Source organism: Artibeus jamaicensis, unplaced genomic scaffold (genome assembly GCF_021234435.1).
Source record: "Artibeus jamaicensis isolate MK-2021 breed Jamaican fruit bat unplaced genomic scaffold, CSHL_Jam_final contig_923, whole genome shotgun sequence".
In the NCBI taxonomy this organism is placed as follows: domain Eukaryota; kingdom Metazoa; phylum Chordata; class Mammalia; order Chiroptera; family Phyllostomidae; genus Artibeus; species Artibeus jamaicensis.
This window is the reverse complement of record NW_026522014.1, coordinates 1,519,127-1,545,866: the sequence shown is the minus strand read 5'-3', so window position 1 is coordinate 1,545,866 and position 26,740 is coordinate 1,519,127. Positions and strand designations below refer to the sequence as shown.

Genomic DNA, 26,740 nt, shown 5'->3' with positions numbered 1-26,740 from the left:
AGGCTCATCTGATGTTAATCAAACTCTTCTACTGCTAAATAACTATAGCCCTCAACCTAAGGAAAGTGGTTTAGAATCTGGGGTCATTTTACTGTTTTCCTGTCCCTCGATGCTATCCCACTGATTCAATCTAAGAAACATGCTATTACAAAGAGATTTCAGAAGTGAACCTACAAGTACTGTATAATACTTTCAATTGTATTATAAGATGAAAGATACAATTTCTAGTGCTCTTTGTGCATAAAGTCAAGCATTGAGAAAGCTCTGGCAAACACTCTGTGTGGTCTGTTGCCATTTCTGCAAAAGTGTCTTCTTGTGATTAATAATTTATACTTCAGAGCAATGCCTTTCCCAAACATCCTACCACAAGCTGCTCTAATAATGAAAGGTATTTCTCCCTTAAATCTCTTGAACAAAATGTACCAAACAAAATCTTAATATAAGATAAAGAAGGAAAAGATGTAAACTGAAATACCCAGTCCATGATGGTGGCATTGCTTTTAAGTCAAAGGACACTAATTAACAGTAAAGACAAATTCTAAAGGACTAAAGCCTTTTATAACATGAGTGCTTCAGTTTTTAATTCACTGATTATATACTTATTTTACATAAAGACAGTCATACTCCTTTAAAGCTCAAATGTCTACAAATACTTTCAAACATTATGTTCCAGTACGTTTTTATCTACCTGGCAGCTGTTCTACCCTTCTCTGGTAAGAGCAATCCAATTTTTCTGAAGAAACCCCCTTCCACCAATCAGGACATGGTTTAGACAGGATTGGCTCCTCTCCAGGGGTGAGCATATGGCCCAAATCTGGCTATTCAGTGTTTGCTATTATCCTAACCACAGTCATTGGCTCATATCATGGAAACTGGACCACTGACTTAATTCTAGGACTTTTGTTGGAGGGACCAAGAAAGAAGTATTTCCTTCTGAACAAAGCCAGACATCTAAGTCACCGACTTTTATAGTATGAGTTTTCTCCCATTACCACTGGCCCATAGCTACCTGGACTAAGTTAAGGATGGACATCTGATCCAAAGTGAAACTTTCAGACAAGCCAGTAGCTGTAGCCTATTACAAGATCTGGTTCAAGAGTTTACCCCAAAGAGAAGGCTCTACATTAGTCACTAATTTAACCAGTTGGATTCTCTCTCTCACACAGAATATGAAGGTATGAGAAAAACAAGAATGAAGTATGAACTGGGCTTTCATACTTTATTATTTCTTCTCAATCCTCTATAAGCCTTCACTTTAGACCTACCCTCTCAGGTCCCATTATTATCTCATGAACTAACCAGAAGCATACAGATAAAATTCCTTCAGCTTCTCATAGTCAATCCTATAAACTTATTTGCATTTGCATTCATTATTCTTTTCTTCTGTTATAGAAGGAAAGGGCATCCATGCCAAAGCAAAAGCAAATGCTCTATTTATGCCATGGACCCCTTAAAATCTATGTTCTTTCACTTACCATACCCTATTCCTGTGCCATCAGTTCTCCAAAACCTAGAGAACTATCTAGGCCTACATGACTTATCAGCATGCAAACATGTTCTATTATTTTTCCATCATTAAAATATATCCTCCCTTAAAGGATGGTCTTTTCAATAAATGCCTGGTCAACTGTACCCACACTGGGGGAAAAAATCTTGAACCCTACATAAAACTCCACACAAAAGTCACATTCCAAATGAATTACAGATCTCAATGTGAAAAGCAAAACAATAGTGCTTTCAGAAGAAAACATGGGGGAACAGCTTCATGACTATAGGGAAAGCAAAAGTATTTCAAATATGACCCTACTAACATCAGTTGACTTCATGTCCATGTTATTGTCTTTTCCCCCAAAATTGTTTCAAATCTATACATTTTTTAAGATAACACACCTAATTAGGTTTTCCCTCTGCCACAATCCTTTTATTCCTTCCCTCTTCCAGAAAAACCACTATCTTGAAATTAGTAGAATAATCTAGCTATTCACCAGCAGAACAGATAAAATGGTGGTTAATCATTCAATAGAATACTATGTAGTAGCTAAAACATAAAAAATCTATACAATCATTGTAGAAAAGAATGTTTATTTTCCCTCACCCAAGGACATTTTTTTTCATTGCTTTTGGAGAGAAAGGAAAGGAAAGAAAGAAACCTAGATCAGCTGCCTCGTGTATGCACCCTGACAGGGGAGCAAACCCTCAACCCGGGTATGTGGCCTGATCAGGAATTGAACCTACAACTTTTCTAGTTTACAGGATGATACTCCAACCAATGAAGCTACACCAGCCAGGGCAGGAATGGTTTTTAAAATCCAATCAAAATGTAAACTTATGAGTAGGCAGTTCTATACTTCTTTATATGTTCCATAAATAGGAGTTAAGATACTCAAGTAGAAAAAAATACAGACCCCCAATATAATAATACTTAAAATCACATTTGTCCTGAGTTTTCTTGGAGGTGTTTATTGAACTCGTAAAAAGCAGCATAACTCTGAACATATCAGAGTAAGCAACTTATTATCTAATCTATGTATTTTGCTGACTATAACCATAGCTACCAGCTAGGACTCAATTCATCATCCTTAGACATTTTAGCAGCCTTTTTACACTGACTTCTCAATAAAAGTATAAAACTTGAAAAAGGTGTTGAGAGTAACACTGCTTCCCCATTCCCAATGCTTTCTTCCATTTGCAAGGAACCCAAATGAATATCTTATTCCTGAACCTCATGTACTCAGGGATTAGAAGAGAAAATACTGGATATGCTTACTGTTTTTACCTTAATTGGTTCAGAACCCAGGGAAGGAAGGGAAGTCCTTCCAACCTTCAACAAAATGTCAGGTTTCTCAAACATCTTTTAAGGAAGGTGAGAAACATTAAGTTTTACCCCTTTAAACAAAGTTATTCCTGATCCTCATAAAAATGAAACTTCCAAAAATGACAGCCAAATTGTATTATATAAACATAAGCTATAAAGAACACAATTCCCATCGATGGATTAACTTTGCTTTTCTTTGAAGAAATGCAATTTACAGGTTTAATATTACAGAGTTAATTTTCAGATGATGCTGTTAATGACAATATTCAACAACAGTGCAATATATGTGCAGACTTTGTACATCTACTTCATCCAGATAATGTGGCCATTTTTCTGACAACATTTATCTTTCTGGTTATATTCCATCCAATAGACAGACTGAGGAGAAAGCCTGGAGCTTCTCTGATATTTTGTGTCCCAAGCTGAAAACCATATAATGGTACTCCAATCTTATTTCACAAGGGTTCTGAGGTAACTGACAAATGCCATACTGATAATTACTAAATAAGTGCTGTGGAAGGCACACAGTATATACACGGAAAGAATATATGCTTTGGAGCCATGAAGAGTTTCTAGGCTCAAATTTCAACTCTAGTCCTTACTTGCCCTCATTTTGTAAAATAGAAGCCATAATATACGTATACTGCCTCACATTGTTGACATCTAGTCTTTAGTCACTTTAAAATACTACCTACTTGTGAACAGGAACTATTTTACACACTTCTGTACCCCCCTATTATATTCACATAGTATTGTATAAATTATATACTTACTTAACTAACATGGACTAGATTTTAATTCATCAGACAAACTTTCTACGTACTAGGTGAGGTGCCCTTCCTTCCAGATCTCATTCTCCAAAACATCCAACCCACCCCACTTCAACTAGCTTAACTTTATCAAATCTGATCTGGTCCAACTGCATTTTAAAACCTTCCCAAGGCTCACATCCCTTACGAACTTAAGGAAAAATCCTGTCAAGACCAGAATTTATCTCATCATGGCCTCTGGTAACTGAGACCCGCCTCTGAACTACTAAAGCTTCCTTAATGTTCTTCCCATTTCCCCCTATAAGCTCCTCCCAAAAAAGTTAATTCCTACTAGTCGCCCAGTTTAGAAGCCATTTTTCTATCAAGTTTCCTGATTATAGTTCACCAACCCTCAACAGTTAGATGTCCTGCCTCCCTAACTTGATAATATCCTTCGTTACTATATAATACTGTAATGAAATGTTTTATTTGCTTCCCCAGTTATCTGGTGAACTTCTTGAAGGATCACGTAATATTCACTTTTATAATGTCATATAAAATACTTGTAATATTATTTATTGAAAATGATGATAAAGTCTTGTTTCCTCAATACCATTAGTTTTCAACTTGAGAATATAATCATGTTTATTTCCTTGTTTGCTTATAAATAACCTTGGGGGAAAAACCATGGCTACCCAACAGATTAAAGAAAAAGATTCTTAATCCTTATTCTGCACACACATTTATTATGACTCAGAAAGCAAAATCAGCATTATTTTTGTCAAAGAACAGAAAAGATACTTCACAAAAACTACCTATTCTTTGGGATCTGCTTTGTCTTGGCGCCATCCCCAGAGCTTACAGTCACCAAACTGGATTTTACCCCCAGTAAAAACAAGCAGAGCCATGGATAATAAAAAAAGAAATAGAAGCTGATGCTCCGCCTGGAATGCCCATCCTGGGACCAAAAGGTGACAGATACCTGCTATAACTAAACAGAAAGACAAATGAGTGTGCATTCCCGATAGCATCATGGAGCCACCATACCAGGGCTGAAGAGCCTACCTCTAATTTCTCATTGCTTAAGGAAAAGGAACCACCTAATTTGTTTATACCGCTTTTAAAATCATCTTTCCTAATTAATAGGAGAGATAGAGTTAGAATAAAGATTAGGAAAAAGTTAGTAAAATGCAGAATAGGATAGAATAGGATAGAGATATTATCACCAGAGGTTATATAAAAAAGATAGACATTAATGATTATATAAAATACCAAACAAATGTATGGTAAGCAATACCATAAACTAAGACAAAAAACAGAAGACAGACTGACAAAACATATACGCAAACTAAGCTAAAGGATTGTATCTTATAATATAGCAAAGAGAAGTAACAAATTGATTAAGAAAAAAACTCCAAAAGGAAAAAATGAGCAAAGATATGAACAGGCAATTCAGAAAATTGAAAAACCAAAAGGACCAACAAATACATCAAAAGATGCTCTCAGCTTCACAAGTAGTTAGGGAAATACAGAATTAAGTACCTAAGAAATGTTTTTATACTCACTGTCAAAAAAAAACAAACATCAGAGATAATGAGCTTATGGGGAAAAATTACTCTCAGACATTAAGATGGGAAAACGAATTGTGTCGACATTTCTCGAAAATAATCTGGCACTATTTATTAAAATTAAAATGTTATACACTATATATAAGATATTCACTGCAATCTTGTTCATAGTAGAAGACTAGAGGCAAACAAATGTCCAAAATGAACAGATATGGTTTCAGATATCTGTTGCTACAGAACAAACCACCCCAAACTTAGTGCCTCAAAACAATGTTATTTCTCACAATTCTGTGGGTTGGCTGGGTGGTTTCTTGGTTGCTTTCACCTCTGGTTCCTCTGCAGGTACATTCTGCTAAAGGGGCAGCTGAGTGAGTAGATCTGAGACAGCTCACTTTCATGTTTGCTGGTTGATGTTGACTGTCAACTGGGGCATCCTGGTTCTCTTCCAAAAGACCTCTCATCCTCTTACAGACTAGATCAGCTTTTTTACATGGTAGTCACAGAAAAGCATTCCTTGCAGACCTCTTAAGGACTAAGCTCCAGAGCTCATATATCACTTCCACCATATTTACTGGTCAGAGCAAATCACAAGGCCAGCCACGACTCAAGTGATGTAGAAATAAATTCCACCTCTAGATAGGAGAACCATCACAGTCACATTGCAAAAGGGAATGCATACACTGCAGGATGAGAGAAATTTATGTCCATTAGGGGTGTGTGTGTCTGGATATATACACACACAATGGAATTCAATATAGTTGTTAACAAACAAGATGCAGAACCTTTACTGTTAGTATATTATCATCTGTGTATGGGTAAATTAGGTATACATTTTATCACACATATGTGTGTTTGAAAATCCTTGGTAATATAGTTAAAAATTAATAAAATACTGAGCCATGCAAACTAGTCAGCATGCTAGCTGAGGATACAGGACACTGAGGGCACATTACGAAGGCAAGCAGAGGTGTGAGCCAACGGGTCCATAGCGGAGAATAATGGGGTGCTATGTGGGAATGGGGAGTTGCACAGAGTTGTGGAACCTGTGAGGAGTTACACACACACAGAGACACAGCCAGCAGACCCAGTAGTCAATGATGCAGGGTGGTCTACATGGCAGGGAGAATGGTAACACACTGAGCAAGCAGGTGACACAGCTGATAACCATATTGAGCCTATGTGAAGCCAAGTTTCTCACTGCCAGAGAAGACATTTATAAACATGGAAAGGAGGGCTTGAATGAATCCTGGGAAACTGAAAGTATAGGAATATAACTTATGGTTTTATAATACACAGGTAGAGAAATAATTTTGGATGTATATGAGTGTGCATATTATATATACATAGATGTGTGTTTACAAACCATACACACATACCCATATGTTCCCTAGTTTCTGTAAGTAATGACACCCCAATAGCAATGAGCACACTAAGCTGCAGATTCTTTGTTCTTAAATACCATCTTTTACATAAATAAACAACCACCACCACCAAACAGGGCTCCTTGGAGAAACAGCTGATTTCAGGACTAGACCAGGCAAAGTACAAGATGAACCAGGAACAGTATGTTCTGCCAGAAATGCAGAATGAATGAGATGGGCACATGATAAATAAGCATGGGAGCCAGCTTGCAGAGGCTTCCACTGGCTAAATCAGAGACAATTTAAACAGCAAAATAAATAGTAACAATAATAAATAACAACACACCAAAGATAACTAAAAACCGTGAGTCCTTACTGATTTAATACATCACTAAATAAGTGGGGGAGAAAGGAAAATTCTACCTTACACACACAAAAATGCCAATACATATAGAAAAAATACGAATAAAGAAATATTATTTGGCAATTACCATAAAAGTGTTTAATTACAGTGGGAGTCATCAATGACACCCACAGTAAGGCTAGTGAGAGAAACAGGATGCTGGCATAATTTTGGAACACCTCTCCACAAATACTGATCAAATACAAAGGCACACCAACACAAACACAGTGACAGAGAGGTGTGGTTTGCCACTGCACGCCTCTGCACGCAGTGTGCTGAGAAGGGTACAGTCCCGTTTCTGTGGTATTCCTACCAGGAATGCATGACCTGACTGGAGTCATGTGGAAGTATCACATGGACCTAGGTTGGGGGTCATTCTACAAATGTAGGGCCTGTACTTATTCTAAAACTGTCAAAGAAAAAAGCAGCTGAAGAAGTCTGAAGAGACATGACAATAAAAACAACATGTATTCCTACATAGGGTCCTGTACCAGAAAAGAGGTATTGTTGGGATAGTTGATGAAATATGAATAGGTTCTCTGTGCTAGGGAGTGGTGTGGGACCAATGCTCATTTTCTGAGTTGGAGGATTATATGCTGGTTATATCAGTATGTACCTTGTTTCTGGGATAGAAAGTGCAGGGTTTATGGGCGATGGAACACATCTGCAGCTTGCTCTAAAACACAGGTGGCAAACACAAGGCCTGCCGGCTGAATCTGGCCCTCCGCCTTGTTTCACGTGGCCAGTACCTTGGTTCTACCCGACAGCAGCACTAAGCTCTTTGCCTCTAGTTAAGGAGTAGTTACATTTATAAAGTTCTAAAACTATATTCAGTCTTTTGAAGGCAACCGCAAGGCTGATGTGGCCCCTGCTGAAAATGAGTTTGACACCCCTGCTCTAGAAGGGTTCTCAGAAAAAACTATGATAATGAGTATGTAATGCATGTATGGAGACAGAAAGAGAGAGGGCAGATGATGGAAGAAACGCAGTAAAAAATTAACAGTGGTGGAATCTGAGTGAAGGAGTACTTTGTACCGTTCTGCACTCTTCTCTGTAAGTTGAAAATTATTTCAAAATAATTTTAAAATATGAAATAAATATATACTATAGAATAGCTAGTGCTAAGGCAAATGATAATCAGCCATTGTCTGAGACCATGACATAGAATGAAAACCCTGGCTTACTATATTAATTTATATTTCTTCCTTTACAATACTCTGAGGGGATACATTAACAAGGGGGGGCGATGTTTTTATGCCTAATTGGAAAAAAGTATCTCAGTGTTTTTAAATGAACCTTCCTTTCTCTTCATGGACTTTAAAGAGGCATTTTGCAGTTCAATGAGGAAAGGAATCCTGACTTATTCATCTTTTTGGTCCCAGCGTCTAACACATTTATAATTTAGTCATTGTCACGTCCTTGAACAGGAATTCTACACACAATATTGTTCCAATCAGAAAATAAAGTGACTGATTACCAAGGACTCTGCTACAATGAAAAAGAGAAACTGTCTATGTGAAGTTAAAAATACATGTCAGACTTAGCTTAAAAAATCATCAAGGATTACCTCTCTTAGGAACTTAGAGGAGGAATAATTATCTGTCCTAAAGTCCTAAAACCAAAAAGTATATAATCAGTAGCAAAGGGTCTTAGCCTAAAGACTAGCAAATTGTTGACAGTTTTGGGTAAATAATAACAATATCAATAATAATAAAAATTTTATAATATAAAAGAGACTTCTGGTTGGAAGAGGTCACAGTGGAAGAACATCTTTTAACAAATGTGAGAGGGTCTGAAAATGACTAGATTAAATGCTATCAAGTTGCTTATGAAGCATATATGCTATTAATAGATAAGTAAGATCAGATTTAAATCTGAAGAAATACATTTTCATTACAGAAACCAAAGCTCTCCAAGATATTTAGATAGCTATAAAATTTAAGCTAAAAAATGTTTAAAGCTGAATAGATTTCATGTATCTCAATTCTCTGTCCATCCTGAAGAACACACACATTGTTTAATACATTATAGGCCCCAAGTCCTAATGCTGAACTAGCAAAAAAAGTTATGCATGCCAGAAGACCTCTTACAGTTAACCATTATAAACTTCAGAAGTGTCTTTTCAAAGGTTTAAACAACTTAAAATTACCTTTTGGTAACAATTCATTTGCTTTAGAAAACCAAAGGTACCTAATGGAATTAGAATGTTTCAATTTAAAGCATTATTAGGTAATTAAAAACTTAGAACTATATTACAACTTTTTCCCCTGAAGGAGAAATTGTAAGGTAAAATCTTTTCTAGCATATTATATATAAAACAACATTCAGCATTAGTAGAAACCAGAATTTGTACGGTTCTTAAATTGAGATAAATCCTTCTTAGGACTGTTCTAAGAATTAAATGAGCTGTGGGGGTGGAGGGATCAAGAAAAAAATTAAAAGAACTCATGGACACGGTCAACGTTGACCGCAGAAGGGGTTGGGAGTGGTTGAAGGTGGAGGAAGGTATAAGGGGGTAAATGGTAATGAAAAAATACAATAAAAATAAGCTATAAAAAGAATTAAATGAAATAATATAAATAAAGCCCTTAGCACGGTGGCTAGGAAGAAATATGCACTCAATAAATAGCATTTATGGTGTTTATTCTTATAGGAAGGATATGAAACAACCCTGAAACACAGTCAAGTGACTTTAAAACTTATTAGAGAAATCTGTAAAGGCGTACAAACAGAGTAAGTTAAATATCTTAACTTAGCAAATTCAATGAAGAAAACAATCTTAACTATTTATCCTTATAGTCCCAGAATCCAACACAGTGCATGGCACCCATAGTATGTAGTCAATAAAGATTTACTGAAATGAAATAAGAAACTAACTTTTCTGGAAAAGAAACAAAGAGGTAGTGTGAGGTTGTCTGAAAATGAAAATGAGTCCACAAATTACTATGCCTCAAGCAAGTCACTTTAAGAACGAAAATATAATTTCTAAGCATTTTTAGAACCATGCAATAAAAACTCACCTCAGACTGGTCTTTTTTAATGACTGAGCGACTCTCAAATCTGTTTTGGCAAATGTGTCACATATAAAGTCTAATATTAGATTGAAGTATTTTTAAATTTCATTAAAAAAAAACTGTTGTGTGCATCCTCAAAGGTGGAAAATGTACCAAGAGTATTGAGGAACTTCTTCTAACTTCCATTCAAGGTTAATCAGATAAATTTAATTTCTATTTCTTCCATCTCTTTACACATAAAAACTAGCTTAAATTTTTACTTACAAAAGTAAGTTGTAAACACACGTATTTTACTTTCACAAACTCAAATGCACTCCCCAGACAAGAAAGGAAAGAAAGTCAACTATCTCAAAAGTGGGCAGTAGTACAGAAATACAAAAGGATATATAACAAAACTTCCATGCCTCAACAGTTACCTGTTAGAGCCCACACTTGGCACAGTCTGCTCAGTTTCAGAGACCCTTTGTAATGAAGACTCCAAATTCCCAGTGTAGTGAGCAAGGGAAAAAATGTAATATGAACACACAGTCCTAATATGAAAACACAGTCCTATTTCTATACCCTACCTCCAAGAATAATAGGGATCAATGAATTCTTCTAAAAAGACCTTTTCAAGTTATTGCCCATCACTTCACTAATAATACACTCAACCCTATACAGTGTTTGGCTTCTGACAGGAGTCATCAAGGTAATTTCCAGAGAGACAGCTGGAACCACATCTCCTGAGCCTACTTCAAACCAAAGTCTGTGAACAGTATGAAGTTACAAATCAAATCACAGCCACAATCAACTGCTCGAAGGTTTTGAAAACTAACAAACAAATCCTTAAACACATCTACCTTTAACAAAGCGTTTTCAGGAAAAAGAAAACAATGGCTGACAATTAATATTACAGAACACTTTACAGAATAATAACAAAGAACCTGTGATACACAGAGTAAACTTATTCTTAAATTATCATGTTTCCTATAGTGCATTAAGGCCTGTAAGAGCTATTGTCCCGTCACTGACATTACAATTATTTTAAAATCTATTTTCTGTAGTAATAATTTAGTTCACAAAGCAAACCAAATTTTAATGAGTTAAACTGCCTAGTCCAAAATCTGGAAATACAGTTAATTTCTTTTTAAACAAAGAAGCAGGAAGGTCACATATTTCTAGAACCAAGGTGTGTAACATCTGTAGGTACTGATCTAAATGTGGTTCGTGTTTTTTTTTTTTTTTAAGGGGGGGCTCTGGAATTAAGGATTTCAAATAATACCTTACCAAATATAATCTGATAGAATCTTTAAAAATCACTCTAGTGTTTTTTTAACCATTAACAAAACAAAATCTTCCAATACAAAGATGTTCACACTATACACTTTGTAAATTAAGAACTAAATGTAAATCCAAAACACATTTGAATCATCAGACTTTTGTTTTCACTATTAAAGATCTTACGGAATGGGTCTTCATTTCAATACTAGACTGTTCAATGTGCCATTCGTGTGAAGAGAGTTTGTGAGAAACATTCTCAAAACGTCCTCAGGAGATGCTTAGTGACAGTTCTAGTCCTAATTCTCTGAGACTCAAAGAGTAACGTACAGAAAACTGTGTATAACACAGTTAGGAAGCGAGAGGAATGAAGAAAGCAATCTTAACTATTTATCCTTATAGTCTCAGAATCCAACACAGTGCCAGATTTCAGAGTGCCTACTGGCCTCTCCAAGGGAGAGGCCCATTCTTTTGTTTTGGTGGCAGAAGCTGCAAAACTAAAGGTTCACAAGAGCCATCTGTACCTACCCCACCCATCACAGCCCTGCAGAGCACTTTCATTCTTCCGCTCAAGACTCTCTAGCCCTCGCGATCCCGTGGCTTTCCACATCTCAAGGGATGGGAGGGGGAGGCTGGGGGTCTAAGGTACCGAAAGAAAAAGAGGGAGGATATAGACCCTTTAAGGATAGTGACGAGAAGACGCGTCCAGAATGGGGAGGATGGGACGCGCCACAGAGACCCGGAGGCTTGCAAATTCACTGGGAGAAATGCTTCATGGGGAAGACAGAGGACTGTGCTTGTCCAGGAATGGGGACGGACGGACAGAAAGACAGACAATCCTCCACAGGACCCGGGAGGGCGTGAACTAGGCAGTCCGAAATGGGCTGAGACACCCTCAAACACACCGGTACCGCGAAGCCGAGACTTACGGTTACTTCCCAGGCTGAGGGTTACGGGTCGGAGGGACCCCGCACCTCTGCAGTTCTGCCACCGTCGCGGCCGCCCCTGCCTCTTTCGCGGAGCCGGTGACCTCAGGTACACACTCACTACCCTCCGCCCCACCCACCTGGGCAGGCGCCCCCTACTCGGTGGTCCGGGTGCGCCCGCCGGGCGGAGGCTTTTGGGGCCGAGGGTGCGCACTGGAGACTCGCGGGCACGCTGCGTGAGCCAGAAGCGCCCGCGGCGAGGCTCAGAGTCCGCGGGCGACCCCCATCCTTCTCCCGCCCGCCGCGCAGCTCCACTCGGGGGAGGGGAAGAGGGGGCGGTGGCTCTTGCCTCCGCCTCGCGGTCAAGTCCGGCTCATGCTCCAGCCTAGTGCTCTCGAGCGCGCGCAAAGCTCCAGCCGCCCTCCTCCCCTACCCCGCCTCCCGCTCAGCCGCGTGCCCGCCGACACCACCTCAGTCCCCAAGTCACCCGCCACAAGCCCCAGGCAGCCCGCAGCCCCAGCAAGAAGCAGCAGAAACAGCAGCAGCCGGGCCGCCGACCCGGAACCTCTTCCACTGCCAACCGCGAGGTAGTTCGGGTGTGAACCCGGAAGCGATTTCCTCGCCCCGGTAGCGGCGGGCTGGAAAGCTAAGGCCTGTAGAAATCTGGAACCCCTTAGTTTTGGGAGATAATGAAGGGTAGAAGGTGCTGAGTTGCGAGGAGAGGGAAGGACGATAAAGAGCCCGTGGGCAAGAGGTTCTCTGAGTCCAGACATCCGAGCTCTAGAGTTGCAGGGTAGGGAGCGCGGCCAGACACGTCCGGCAAATTCGGGTGGCGACCCTGGGTTTCCTTGTCACAGGAAGTCGGTCCAGGCCGCTGCTTAAAAGGGAAGGAGAAATGAGAAAGCTGTGATGGTCTCCCGCCCCAGGTGACTGTCCCACCCAGGGATTTGAATGTAGCTCCCTGGGAGGTGGTGCTCGGCCACCCGCGCGGGTGAGACAAGGAGCAGCAAGATCAGACTCCAGCGAGAAAACCGAGAGGTGGGAGGCTGTACTATCTCCACATCTAGTTTCTCCAGGCAAGGAATTTATTTCTTACAAGTAGTTACAAAGAAGCCAAAGCCACTTTTTAGGTGGCAGCCTCTAGACAAAGAGGCGTGCACATCCTTCCCTGCTAACAGACGTTGATGGGTGGGGGAGGAAAAACATCCCAGGCAATGTGTTTATTTTTGTCATTTACGAGAAAGCGATTCACAATGTCATTTCAACTCACTTCCCCTCGTTACACGTCTCTCCACCTTTTAAGGCTTTTGGTTTTCTTTGTTTGCTTTTTCTCCACGTTGCTTTTAGCTTCACCAGAAGTCTTTGATCTACCTGGCCCGACTCGTATCTCACTTGCATTCCCCTCTCACTGTTAAGAGCATTGTGTGTCTTCCTATTTTCTCCCTTCATCTGGTGTTTTACCTGCGTTACTATCCTCATCTTATTTGGGGGAAATACCAAAAACTCAAAAATGTTTTCATAGCAATGTAAACCAATTCATTCCGTGATCTTTTTCTCTTAACCCCATGTTAATGTATTATTTATTTCCCCCTTGGAACTGGGTTATAGAATACACTAACAAGTACTGTATACTATAGCATATTTAGATACATTAGGGATGAAATGATGCTTCCCCAAATAACCTAATTAAATGTACTTGTTCTTCACTGTAGGAATTTCACTTGGTTCCCAATTATTACTTAGTTCCTTTTCTGTTCGCCAAAGTTAATACAATTGCCTTCAAAAACTATTTGAAGATTCTTAAATATCATAAATTGCAGAGTATAATGTCAATATAAAGAGTTAAAATTATTGGTGACGCTCGTTGATATTGACAAGTGATGACTGGTAGAACTGTTGAAGGGACAAGGAGAAAGCAAGCTAAGGTAGAAGTACTAATAGGTGTTTTTTATTCTACTTTATTACTTCCTCTTTTTTATTGCCATAAATCAATATAAGCAAAAGAAGAAGGTATTTATGATCGAAATCCTGTAGGGGAATTCTTACTGATAATTTAGTTTCCATCTCTTCTTTTTAATGTTATATATATTTTAAAATAATGGATTTGTTTCAGCAGACTGGGACAGGGTCAAGTAACTTAACCATTTTACCGTAGCTTTTTCTTCTGTAAAATGGGGATAATAATAATCCCTACATCATCAGGTTTGGGCAGGTGGATAAAATAAGTTAACATGTGGAGAGCACTTAGCAGGGTGTCTAGCACATAATAAGCATTATAGGTGTTAACTTTATATTATTTTAAAAGCATATTAAATGTTATTTAGAAATTGAAAGCAATAAAAATTTACAATGATAAAAATCATTTTGGCTGATGGGGCTAAAAATGCATTTTAGTAGTAATTTTCAACTGTGGACAGTAAGGTTTTGGGGTTGCTTTAGTTAAAGTTGGGTTTTAAAAGATTGAGAAACATTGCTTAAGGATGGAGGAGGAAGAACGATTTTTTTTGTTTGTTTCAGGAACATCTTACAGATCCCGAAGATAATGTTCCACATTTTTTTGTTTTTATTTGTGAAAATAAACTTTCTGATTGTTGGTAATTTTTATTAGCATGTACTTTGCAAACTGGTAAATCATCCTGTTGACTTTGAGTTTTGATAACTAAATTTATGATCCCGATATTCACATACTGAATCTTTTTCTCCATTGCAAAAGTCTTTAAGTTTGTAAATCTGTACTCTACATAGCAGATGTTTCTTATTAAAGATATTGGCATTTTGTCTTTAACAGGACTGTCTAGCATGGTGAAGAGATGTTAACCAACCTCCCCCTTGGGGACTAAATGGCATTTGTACACCTCCTCTCTCCCAGTCATAGTGACAACCAGAAATTCCCCTACATATTTTCAAATGATCCCAGTTAGGTACTTTTCCAGTGGCAGTTCTTTGAGCAGAGGCATGCATGTCCTTTCCCAGGAGTGGATGTTAACAGCAGGACGTTGATGGGTGGTTCCCCAATTGAGAACCACTTCCACCTATTTTTAAGGCCTCATTGCTTAGGCAGTGTATCATCATTTATCCTTGAGCATTTTCCAGAGTAGAATGAACCATATAACAAAATGCCACATATTTCCTATACTTAGTAACTTGAACCCTTATTAATAACTCAGTCTAAGCATATTGCAAACTCTAGTTACACCTTTATTTTTTTAACTAAAGTTATTCTCCCAAATCCTTCACGTGTGCTTCTGCCTCAGCAGTTTTGCATTCATATATTAGTAGCTTTTATTTCTTTCCTAAATTAAGCTGTTGTTTCCTTTTTTTATGACACTGGAAATATGCCAATTTTAAATATTAAAGTATGAATATTTCTTGAAAATAAAATTTTAGAATCTTTTGGGGATATGTTAACATTAAATGATGTAAAAGCAAAAAACTATAACCCTCATGGTTATGACTTTTATTATTTCACATCTTTCTGTCTTTTAGAGAAGTGATGAGCATTGATAAAGCATTTTGCATGTAGGTAATTTTAAAAAAATATTCATTGACCAGCACAGGAATTGATTTGCTTTACGTTGTGTTAAGAAAACTAAAAGTTACTTGATTTCTCTTTTAGGTGCTTAATAGGGGGGAAAAAAGTTTCTATAATTGTATCATACATGCTATACAATGTCTTTCTTTTGGAGGCTTGTAGTCTTCAAGGAAGCATCCATACACTGCATGATTTGTGATGTTTTATTATCTTGAAGTCATTGTTAATCTGAGGAGATAAGTAATTGCTAAATAGAAATTCTGAGAAGAAAAGGGACTGATGTTTTCATAGTATAGGAAGCTCTACTGCATGAGGTGGGTTTTATGGAAACTGAGCTGAAAAAAACTCTGAGAATGCATGGTAGGTCTTCAGAATTAATATCTCAGTCCTAATGTTTTACTGTAGTTTCTCTGGTGAAATATGTATAGTTTCACTGGATCTTAATCAGTGAAAATTTTTTTAATTTGAAATAAATTTTTAAATTATTTAATTATTTAAATATTATTAAAGTTTTTGTGCAATAATTTTAATGGTTGTTTTAATCTTAGGCTAATGTGTACTTAAAAGAACAAAAGCTACTGGATTTCAAAAGAGTTTTTAAAGGAAATTTCCAGTTATAAGGTTTTTGTTGTTGTTATTTAAGGAGGTTCATTAAAGGTCCATTAAAGGTTCCAAAATGACTTCATTAACTTCAGTTGAAAAAACAGAATAAAATTCTGCTGTCTCTTAAATAACATTCAGAAAACATTCTTCAAAATGATTCCCCCCCCCATGAGAGTTGGGGCAAGAAAGAACTCATTAAATATGAATAGATCATTTTAATGCCTAATAATCTTTTTTTTTAATTAAAAACGGTTAATGTCAACATGGATGGGGAAACTTCTTGCTTGATGCTCTTTTAGAAATTTGCTGCCATGGAAATGAGAGAAAGCATTTTAGCCATTAAAAAAAATGAATAATAGCACTTAATGAAATAGAACTATTAAATGACCAACAGAGTGCTCGAAATTCAGCTACTTGTCGGAAGTTGCTCAATGGAGATGTGTACATGTAATATATATTTGGAAGAAAATATTTTTATTATCTAGGGAATTATAATGGAAATGGAAAATACTCTTACATCTCTGTAAGAAAGCTTTCATCAACTATCCAAATGTTTTTAACTGTAATAGGAACCTCCAAAGGGAATTTTAAACTATACATTACCTCATCCAAATGTCAAATATCAGAGTTCTCTGAAGATTCTGAAGAAAATATCAATGGCAGCTACCTATTTCCAACTTCCAAACTATTAACAATATAACATTTACTTGTGTAATTTGTGGAAAATAAGTGTTTAATATTTTGAATCACTATTTCAAGTCAATATTTACTTAGTACTTATAAGACATTTTTATAATTGTATCACTTTTTTACATACAAAAAGCAGATTTTTATGCAGTTAAACCTTCTGAAAGTATGTATCCTCATTAATTTTTTTTCTTTTAATAGAAAAGGAAAAAAGGATTACAAGGATGTCAAATTATAAGCTAAGGTGTGGAATAGTTCAGCGGTAAGATAGAACCAGTCATCTCTGGCTTGCCTTTTAAAGGCTAAATACGTATTAGGATAAGAAAAGCAGCATCATATTTAGTTGTGTTATACAGAGTCATTATGTATCCTTTAATTTAATCTTTCAAGGCATTTCTTTGTTTGTTTTATAAAGCAATGGGAAATCCAGAGAACATAGAAGATGCATATGTTGCTGTTATTCGTCCAAAGAATACTGCCAGTCTAAATTCCCGGGAATACAAGGCTAAATCATATGAAGTGAGAACAATTTACTGATGTTTGATTTGCTACTACTGAACTGTCAGTCTCTATTATCATTTTCATTCACATATAGTCTTACCGTATCCTGTAAATTCTTGACAACCTAGATTTTGACAAGCTAGAATTGAAACCCTAGATCTCTGCCTATCACTCTCTTTGATTTTGCTATATACCATTTTTCTATTCATTGATGCATGTACATTATTAGATGTTAAAAAGTATTTGAGTTTTCTTTATAATTCATAGATTTTGTTTTTACTGCAATTTATGGAATGGCTCTCAAAAGTAAAAATAAATCACAAAACTCAGCTTATACAAAATTTCAATCTACACATTATTTTTGGTTATTTTTTCCAAAGAACAGTTTTTAAAATATATATATTTATTTAATTATTGTTCAAGTACAGTTTTCCCTCTTTTACTCCCATCCCAGCCCACCCCCCCAGTTGTTGTCCCCACCTCCCTCCCATTTCCACCCCCCCCTTGTTGTTGTCCATGTGTCCTTTACACTAGTTCCTGTAAATCCTTCCGCTTTTTCCCCTGAAATTCCCTTCCCTCTCCCCTCTGGTCACTATCCCCTTGCCAAAGAACAGTTTTTAACAGTACGCTAAAAAGTATCTTTGTACCTTTAATTTTTAGGAGATTGTGTTACTTTTCTATAGTTTTTGATTATACAGGGTGGGACACAAGTAGGGGGACACAAGTAGGTTTACAATTTATATGGAAAATAAATACAATAATTAATAAATAATAATACAAGAATAAATTATATTTCATGTTCTCACAACTGTGAACCTACTTGTGCCCCACCCTGTATTACATGTATCAGTAAATCTGATTGGGGGAAGGGGAACAAAAACAGAATTGTTATCTTTTTTATGCAACAGATACCAAACACCATAAAATACATCTAACCCAGGGGTGTCAAACTCATTTTCACCAGGGGCCACATCAGCTCATGGTTGCCTTCAAAGGGCCAAATGTAATTTCAACTCCTTAACAGTTAAGGAGTAGTTACATTTATATAATCCTAAAATTATTTCAGCCCTTTTGAAGGCAGCCACGAGGCTTATGTGGCCCCGGGTAAAAAGGAGTTTGACACCCCTGTTCTAACCTCACTCCAGCTAATTTAGGTGGTATGTTGCTTAAATTACTTTTGGGGGGTTAGTTATCTGAAATCTATTAAAGGGTACTGCAGGGGTTCTCAGGAGGCTGCTGCTTTAGCAGTGCTCTGGCATCCTGGTACTCAGTCCTGGCTGCACTGTTGAATCATGTGGGGAACTCGAAAACTTCTGTGACCAGGACCCCACTCCCTAAACATTCTGATTTGATAGGTCAGAGATGAAGCTGGGCATTGATATTATTTTAAAAGCTTCCCAGGTTATTCTAATATGCAGTTAGGGTTAAGAAAGCCTGCTGGCTTATTATATTCTAAGACAAATAAATTGAATTTAAACTTTCTCAATATTATTTTTCTTATCTAAGATTTTATTGCATGAAGTTCCTATTGAGGGACAGAAAAAAAAGAGAAAGAAAGTTTTGTTGGAAGCTAAACTTCAAGGCAACAGTGAAGTAACACAAGGCATATTGGATTATGTAGTAGAAACCACCAAACCAATTTCTCCTGCAAACCAGGGCATCAAAGGTAGGAAACTTCTTTTTTTCTTTTTCTTCCTTCTTTTCTTTTTTCTTTCCTTTTCTTTTCTCTTCTTTTTTTCTGTGTTTCTTTCTTTTACACATTTATTTTAAGTGCTTATGGAGAAAGACATTTAATATATATAAATATCTATTTCTTTTTATATTCCTTTCTATTTAAAAAACTTGAAAGAGACTCAGAAATTTTTTTTTTAGGTATAGCCTAGCCCCTTGAAGAAGTAACTGGAGTAGAGAAAAAGTAACCTTACTTTAAAGTTGAAAAATATTTAATGGGTATTAATGAGTTGTTTAGTAGAGACAGAAAAACCAAGGGGTGACATGAAAACTAAAAGTACAAACTACTTTTGCTAGAAGATAGTTTCCAAGGTATCTTTGAATTGCTATTTTTATTTCTGTACTCCAGGACAGAGAAAACTATAAAGCTCTTTTCATAACTAAGATTCATGGATTAGAAAGAGTTCTGTAAGTTACCAGGTAGCAGAGGTTTTCTTCCTATTTGGTCACAAGAAGAAAAATCCTATTCAAAGAGCCAAACTGAATTACAGAAGAATATTAACCCTGTAATTGAGGCCCTATTTAAAATGTTGGGTAATGTATAGTCTGTGAAACTGATTAAAAATTAGTGATCCGTTTTCTCAGGCCATAACCTCACAAGAAGCAGGCAGCAATTAGAAGTTGCAGAAATTATAAACTGCGTCCAAGATCAGGCATTGCAATTAAAAAGGTAAAGGTAATTCCAGTCAAACAGCAGTTGAAACAGTTGTTAGTGAGGTAATAAAGCATACCTCTTTAAAGCTTATTCGACGTTTTTTCTGTTTGTTCATTTTTATAGCTTGGTTGTCTAACTCATCTGTTTTATTAGTACAGAAACTGTTTTTGTTGTAGAGGTAAGACTGTATCCTGTGGTTTGATTTATTTGCTAGAGATAGCTAACTGTAAGCCTATTTTTCATAACTTTTAGAGGTACCATTCACTAGATTTTACCTTCCCAGGAGGGCCTGGAAGGGTTTTCTGGGTTGGGGTTCTAAGCATTGTAATGCAAAATTATAATAAGTACCTGTATAAATTTACAGATCTTTGATATATATTTTGAGTCCCACAAAGAGCATCTCCTTTCTCTAATTATCAGATATGATATGGAGATTGATCTTACCTAAAAAGGGGACTAACCATGTGGGTGAGAAAGGCATGCAAAAGGCTATCTTTGGATGCCAAAAATTTGTCAGTCTTTTCTTACAGTCTTAATCCTGATATTTTCATCCAGACTTATGTTACTATTGCTAAATTGTTACAATTATCAGGATCTATTCTGAGATCAAATTCCCGAAACAAAAGTCCAATGAACCCAAATCGTATATTTGGATGGGCGTGGTGTCTGTGTTGACAAAGATGTTCCCTGGCCCAGAGGGCAGGGCCGTTTCGCTTAGAAGTTAGCAGTGGACGGGCACACTGAAACGTGTCTAGCATAGTTATGCCTTGTTTACTCAGCAAAATGTACTTATATTTTTTAAGAGAAATTAAAATACAAAGTTCTACTTAACTAAACAGGTAATCATATTGATGAGCCATACCATATCCTGATTACTGTAGTCAATTGAGTTTTTCTAAATGTATGAAATATTTTTATAGGTTAATATGATTCCTCACATGAAAACCACAAATTATTTTACAATAGTAGTTACGCCTTTCCTTTTTATGCAGGGATTTTTACAATTTACAAAACACTACCAAAACTTACTTATTCATGAAATTGTTAAATTGGTCCTATGAGTTGGTATATGTCCATTTTCACATCTATAAAAAGACCGAGGTTGTCACCTGCTGAAATAATATTCCCATTAGTGAAGGAGTTAAGACTAGAATCTTCATCATTTCCTAACCCATAGACAGCTTTTACTTTTTCCCTGCAACAGATCTCATAGTTACAGCTATAATTGGCAAAGTAGGCAAGTGAACACTGGAGCAGAACTGGATCTGGCAAGGCAGCAAGGCAGGAAAGATTAAGACAGAACCTCAAGCCAGACAAAAGAAATATTGCCTCTGAAACTTAATAGAATGTTATTCTGTCTCTAACATTTCTATTTTTTACAATAATTCATTTTATAAAATAATTGGGGGCTATAATAATAATGAGCCATAATAATCACAAATGTTGATTTCAGTATTTTGTGAATAAATGAAGCTGCTTGAACTCTTATGTTATCTACCTGTCTACAGAAGACATCCAGCCAGGGTGAGGAACAAGGTTCTATTTCTTGAGGTGAAGAGATTGGAAAGGTTGACAAAAATTATGAGAAAGGTATCTAGAACATAAGAGGTTTTAGAGTACAAGACTTGTAGGTTGTTATTTATGTTCTCCTTGCTACCAGATCAGGAAAAACAGACTAAGTGTTTAGTTACAAATCAAAATAACAGTTTGTAGTCCAGTCAGATTTTTTTTTAAGTCTGAAATTGAGGGCAGAGGTTGCAGATTAAGTGAAGAGGTGCTAAACTTTAAGATTGTGCGGTTTATGTATACCACCTAACTTAGTCAGCTTAGAATGTAGTAAAAATCTTACCATGTGCATCCTTACCATGTGCTGAGTGAGGAAGTACATGCCTCTTGAGCCTACAGGATGCCTCCGTGTTCAGTAGCTCTGTCAGTCCTTAGCAGGACAGTATTTCTTATTCACCAGAAGATTCTCTTCTGTTGAGTCAAGACCCTAATCTACTGTTTGATTGTACACAAAATGAATATTATCAGAATTACCAGTTTTTATTAGGACAAATAATAAAATTGACTTTTAATATTTTAATTGGTCTCACTGCTCCTTTTTTTTTTTTTTTTAATCTTTACTGGCTTTTTAAAAAAATGACTAGGAAAACGAGTGGTACTACTGAAGAAATTTCCTCTGGATGGGGAGAAGATGGGCAGAGAAGCTGCATTATATATTGTTCCATCAGTTGTCAAAGGTAAAGTCCAAGTTTTATTTTATGAATCATTCCGTGCCTTGGGTTCTAAGTTAAAATCTATTGTGGACCCTGACTGGTATGCCGTAGTCAGTTGAGCATGGTGTCCTGCAAGGCAAAGGATTGATTGTTCATTCCTGGTTGGGGCATATGCGCGGGCTGTGGCCAGGTCCCAGTTTGGGGCACATGGGAGAGCCAGCCAATCAGTGTCTCTTTGTCACATCCATGTTTCTCTCCCTCTCTTTCTCCTTCCCTTTCCCATTTCTCTAAAAATAAATAAATCTTTTTAAGATACCTATTGTGGAATTTAGGAATTTGCATTCAGTTACTACTATAATACTGTTGTAGAATACATGTTGTTAATTGATAGATGGGAAATTTGTTATTTAAACAAATATTTTGATTTTGAAGTAATAATTAGGCTTCTGGACTGAACAATAACGTTTTTGTTTCTGTGGGAAGCCATATATTGAAACTAAAAGTTGTCAGGTTATATCAAAGACTTTTCAAAGGATATGCTGTAGATAGAATGGAAATAGATATTTAATTATTTTTGAAAATTAAGATATAATCAGGACCTATCTTGTGTTTGGAACAAGAACGTGGCAGTAGTAGTTCTAGAACACTGCCCGGCTGCAGTGGCAGTATTGTAAATGGTGTTAGAAGTCTTCCTAATCAAAGTTTCATAACATTGAGAAAGGGGAAATAATTTCAATTCTCTGTGATTCTGAATACTGCATTCACCCAAGTGGATAAAGTCAAAGACCTGGCCATTACCTGAATCCAGGTCTTCTAATTCTAAATCTAAAATAATCTATACTTTGACAGTTTTTTTAAATATACTGTAACTTTTATTTTTTATTTACTTATTTTAAAATATTTGTTTGTTTGTTTGTTGAGCGGGAAATGGAGGGAGAAAGAGAGGGAGAGAAACACCAATGTGTGGTCACCTCTAGCGCGCCCCCTACTGGGGACCTGACCTGCAACCTAGGCACGCTCCCCAACTGGGAACAGAACTGGTGACCATTTGTTTCGAAGGCCAGTACTCAATCCACTGAGCTACACCAGCCAGGGCTAAATATACTGTAACTTTTAAATAAACATGCAGTTGCAAACCTTTTTATATGATGGTTATGATGGCATAATTCTTTATTTTTCTTTTCCAGATAATACTAAATATGCATATACTCCGGGATGCCCAATATTTTACTGCTTACAAGATATTATGCGAGTCTGTAGTGAATCCAGCACTCACTTTGCTACTCTTACAGCAAGGATGTTAATAGCCTTGGATAAGTAAGAACTGCCATTAAAAAATTTTTTAATAAATAAAATACATGATGGTAGAAAATAGCTGTGATAGATACCAACACTTTTGGAAGAAAATAATGAAATTAATAATATATATATTAATAAGTGGTAAGTTTTTTAAAAATTAAATTTATCAAGGTAATATTGGTTAATAACATTATATAAATTTCAAGTATACAATATTAAAATTTATCTGTATACTCTGTTGTATGTTCACAACCTAAAGTCTAAATCCTTCCCATCACTGTATTTGACCCCCTTTAACCAGTTCACCCTCACCCTACTCCCCTCTTTCTAATAACTGCCATTCTGTTGCCTGTAACTATGAGTTTGTTTTGTTAGTACACTTGTTTTTTGTTTTATATTCCACATGCAAGTGAAATCATACTATTTTTGTCCTCTGTCTGACTTCATATAATTCTGTCACGATCCATTATGTCACAGATGGCAATGTTTCATTGTTGTTTTTTCTTATTGCTGTGTAGTATTCCATTGTATATATATCTCATCTTCTTTATCCAGTCATGTGTTGATGGACACTTAGGTTGTTTCCATGTCTTGGCAGTTGTACATAAAGCTGCAAATGAACATGGAGGTACATATATCTTTTCCAATTAGTGTTTTCATATTTTTCGGTTAGATACCCAGAAGAGGAATTGCTGGATCGTATGGTCGTTCTCCTGTTAATTTTTTAAAGGAAACTCCATGCTGTTTTCCACAGTGGCTGCACCAGTTTACATTCCTACCAACAGTGCCTGAGGGTTTCCTTTTCCCCCTGTCTTCATTAATACTTATTATTTCTTATCTTCTTTTTTTTTTGCCATTTGCTTTTTGTTTTATTTTTATACAACTTTTTTCAGTTGTCTTTTTTTCCGTTACCATTTAACCCCCATTATAGCCTCCTCCTCCGCCAGGCACCACACTGCTGTCCATGTTCATGAGTCCTTTTTCCTATTTGTTGGATCCCTTCATCCCCTAATGCCCATCCCCCCAGCACCAGGAGCTCTCAGTCTGCTATCTCAGTCTGTCTGTATTTTGCTTATTAATTCAGTTTGTTCATTAAATTCCACATATGAGTGAGATCATACGGTATTTGTCTTTCTCTGGCTTATTTCATTTAGTATGATGTTCTCTGGGTCCTTCCATGCTGTCACAAAGGGTAAAATTTTTCTTTATTACAGCCAAGTAGTGTTCCATTGTGTAAATATACCATAGTTGTTTTATCCACTCATCTACTGATAGACATTTGGGCTGCTTCCATATCTTAACAATTGTAAACAATGCTGCAATGAACATACATAATAGCCATTTTAACAGGTATATGTTGGTATTTCATTGTGGTTTTGATTTGTAAGAAATGGTAAGTTTTTATAAAACTAGATTTAATATTGAGTTACTCTCGTAATGAGTTACTCACATTAATGAACAAGTCTTTTAACCTATCATGCCCATGCCTTTGTCTTTCTGTAACAACAGGTTTAATGTACCTACATCTCAGTCATTTAAATTTTAAAAGTGCTTTGTATTTTTTGAAAGGGGTTTTTATTATTATTGTGGTATATGCATACTTTACCAACATCAATTAAAGTTATAAACATCTGAATATTAGAAAGTATCACATGTTAGAATCAGATAGTATTCTACTTTTAGCTTCACTTTTGAACAAATACTTCTCTTTCTTTTTTCTATTTTGCCAGGTGGTTAGATGAACGCCATGCACAATCTCACTTTATTCCAGCTTTATTCCGACCGTCTCCTCTTGAGCGGATAAAAACTAATGTCATAAATCCTGCATATGCTACTGAATCAGGTCAGATAGAAAACTCACTACATATGGGCTATAGTGCACTAGAAATAAAGAGTAAAATGCTGGCCCTAGAGAAAGCAGATACCTGTATTTACAATCCTTTGTTTGGATCAGATCTTCAATATACAAATCGGGTAAGAATTGAATATATTTTGGCTCTGATTTCGAAAGACATTTCATCTCAAATGTCATTTTCTTTTTCCTGAGGGAAAAGCACCTGTTACTATTGTTATCATTAAGATGACATCTGTACTTAGCTCTTTTTATATGTATTAAAATTAAATATCGAAAGCTCTTAAGGGTTTTTTGTTTGTTGTTTGTTTTATTTTGTTTCGCTTTTCCTTTTCTAGGTTGATAAAGTGGTAATTAATCCATACTTTGGTCTAGGAGCTCCAGACTACTCAAAAATCCAAATTCCCAAACAGGAAAAATGGCAGAGAAGCATGAGCAGTGTCACAGAAGACAAGTACTGTTTTGGTTTTACTCCACATTGCTTTTTTAAAAACTTATATTCTACCACTATAACATTGCTTAGAATGATATATGCACTTAATATGCAATATAGCCATTGCATAAGTGATGTAGTTTGTAGCTGCTCAGTGATAAATAGCTTTCAGTTTGTTTTTTTGAACAGGGAACGACCATGGGTAGATGATTTTCCTCTCCATCGAAGTGCCTGTGAAGGAGATTCAGAATTATTAACCCGTCTTCTCAATGAAAAATTTTCAGTCAACCAATTAGATAATGATCACTGGGCGCCCATTCATTATGCATGCTGGTAAACATTAATTTATTTTCCTTTTAAAAGAATTAATCCTTGGTTATAAATGTTTGCGCTCCTTTTCAAAATTATTCTCATTCCAGCCTCTTTTTTTCTACCATGTTTGTTTTATGAGCTTTCTACTTAGGTCTTTAGTTACCATATCTGTGCATCCATTCAGAATTGCCAGATCTGCCTTGAGAGAAAATAGTATTCTCAGGTGTTACCAGCTCATAGCAAAGGATAGCTAATGACTAGCAAGTATCAATGCACAGTACAAATGTCCCTTATTTATTCTAGCAATTTTTATTATTTTATGTTGGAGTTATGTTTATTTATCCTCACTATAGAATTTACACATGTTAACTAATTGTGGTTGGACTTCATATCAGAATAGTATCCTTTTAGTTAAAAACCCCCAAAAGCTCTCATTAGAATCAAAGCCTAACTTTTTTTATGTGTGTGTGTGTGTGTGTTTAATTAAGAGGGATTAGCTCATGGGATTGAGGTTAGCTCTTTCCACTAGTTGCCCAGTGTAGTTCTTGCTCGCCTCCTCTTATCACATGATAGTAACTTTTCTCCCCAGTTGGGCCAAGTTCTTAAACTTGTGTTCATAGCAGTAGTTAATCATTTGCTATAACCCATCCTTTAGAGAGGATGTAATGCAGTTATTTACCATTATTTCTTATGGAAAGGTAACTTGCCTTATTGGTTAAAATGAAATTCTTGGCTGAGGTAAGAAATGCCTGTATTATTTGCTGCTTGTTAATTGTCCACACTTCTTAGCTGCATGATACTGAGCAAGGCACTTCACTTCTTT

General features: G+C 36.5%; 2 protein-coding genes across 8 annotated transcripts in view; one reads left to right on the top strand and one right to left on the bottom strand.

Annotated features, from left to right (window-relative positions):
• Positions 1 to 12,519, bottom strand: part of ANKIB1 (ankyrin repeat and IBR domain containing 1) — a 141,535-nt gene extending 129,016 nt beyond the window's left edge. For 3 of the 4 annotated variants that reach the window (XM_037136493.2, XM_037136494.2, XM_037136491.2), the window contains exon 1: positions 12,097 to 12,519. The gene's annotated coding sequence lies outside the window, so the exon portion shown is untranslated. The remainder of the gene's footprint in view (positions 1 to 12,096) is intronic. The other variant, XM_037136492.2, reaches the window with a different exon arrangement.
• A 32-nt stretch (positions 12,520 to 12,551) lies between these two features.
• The window catches only part of KRIT1 (KRIT1 ankyrin repeat containing), a 38,103-nt gene continuing 23,914 nt past the window's right edge, over positions 12,552 to 26,740 (top strand). The window contains exons 1-8 of one of the 4 annotated variants that reach the window (XM_053655108.1): positions 12,552 to 12,680; positions 17,331 to 17,434; positions 18,923 to 19,082; positions 21,953 to 22,045; positions 23,209 to 23,338; positions 25,051 to 25,294; positions 25,511 to 25,626; positions 25,795 to 25,938. In XM_053655108.1, coding sequence (XP_053511083.1) covers positions 17,333 to 17,434; positions 18,923 to 19,082; positions 21,953 to 22,045; positions 23,209 to 23,338; positions 25,051 to 25,294; positions 25,511 to 25,626; positions 25,795 to 25,938 — 989 coding nt within the window. In that variant the 5' untranslated portion in view covers positions 12,552 to 12,680; positions 17,331 to 17,332. Of the gene's footprint in view, positions 12,681 to 12,708; positions 13,170 to 17,330; positions 17,435 to 18,922; positions 19,083 to 21,952; positions 22,046 to 23,208; positions 23,339 to 25,050; positions 25,295 to 25,510; positions 25,627 to 25,794; positions 25,939 to 26,740 lie in introns of those variants that run through there. The other 3 variants (XM_053655109.1, XM_053655107.1, XM_037136501.2) reach the window with 3 other exon arrangements.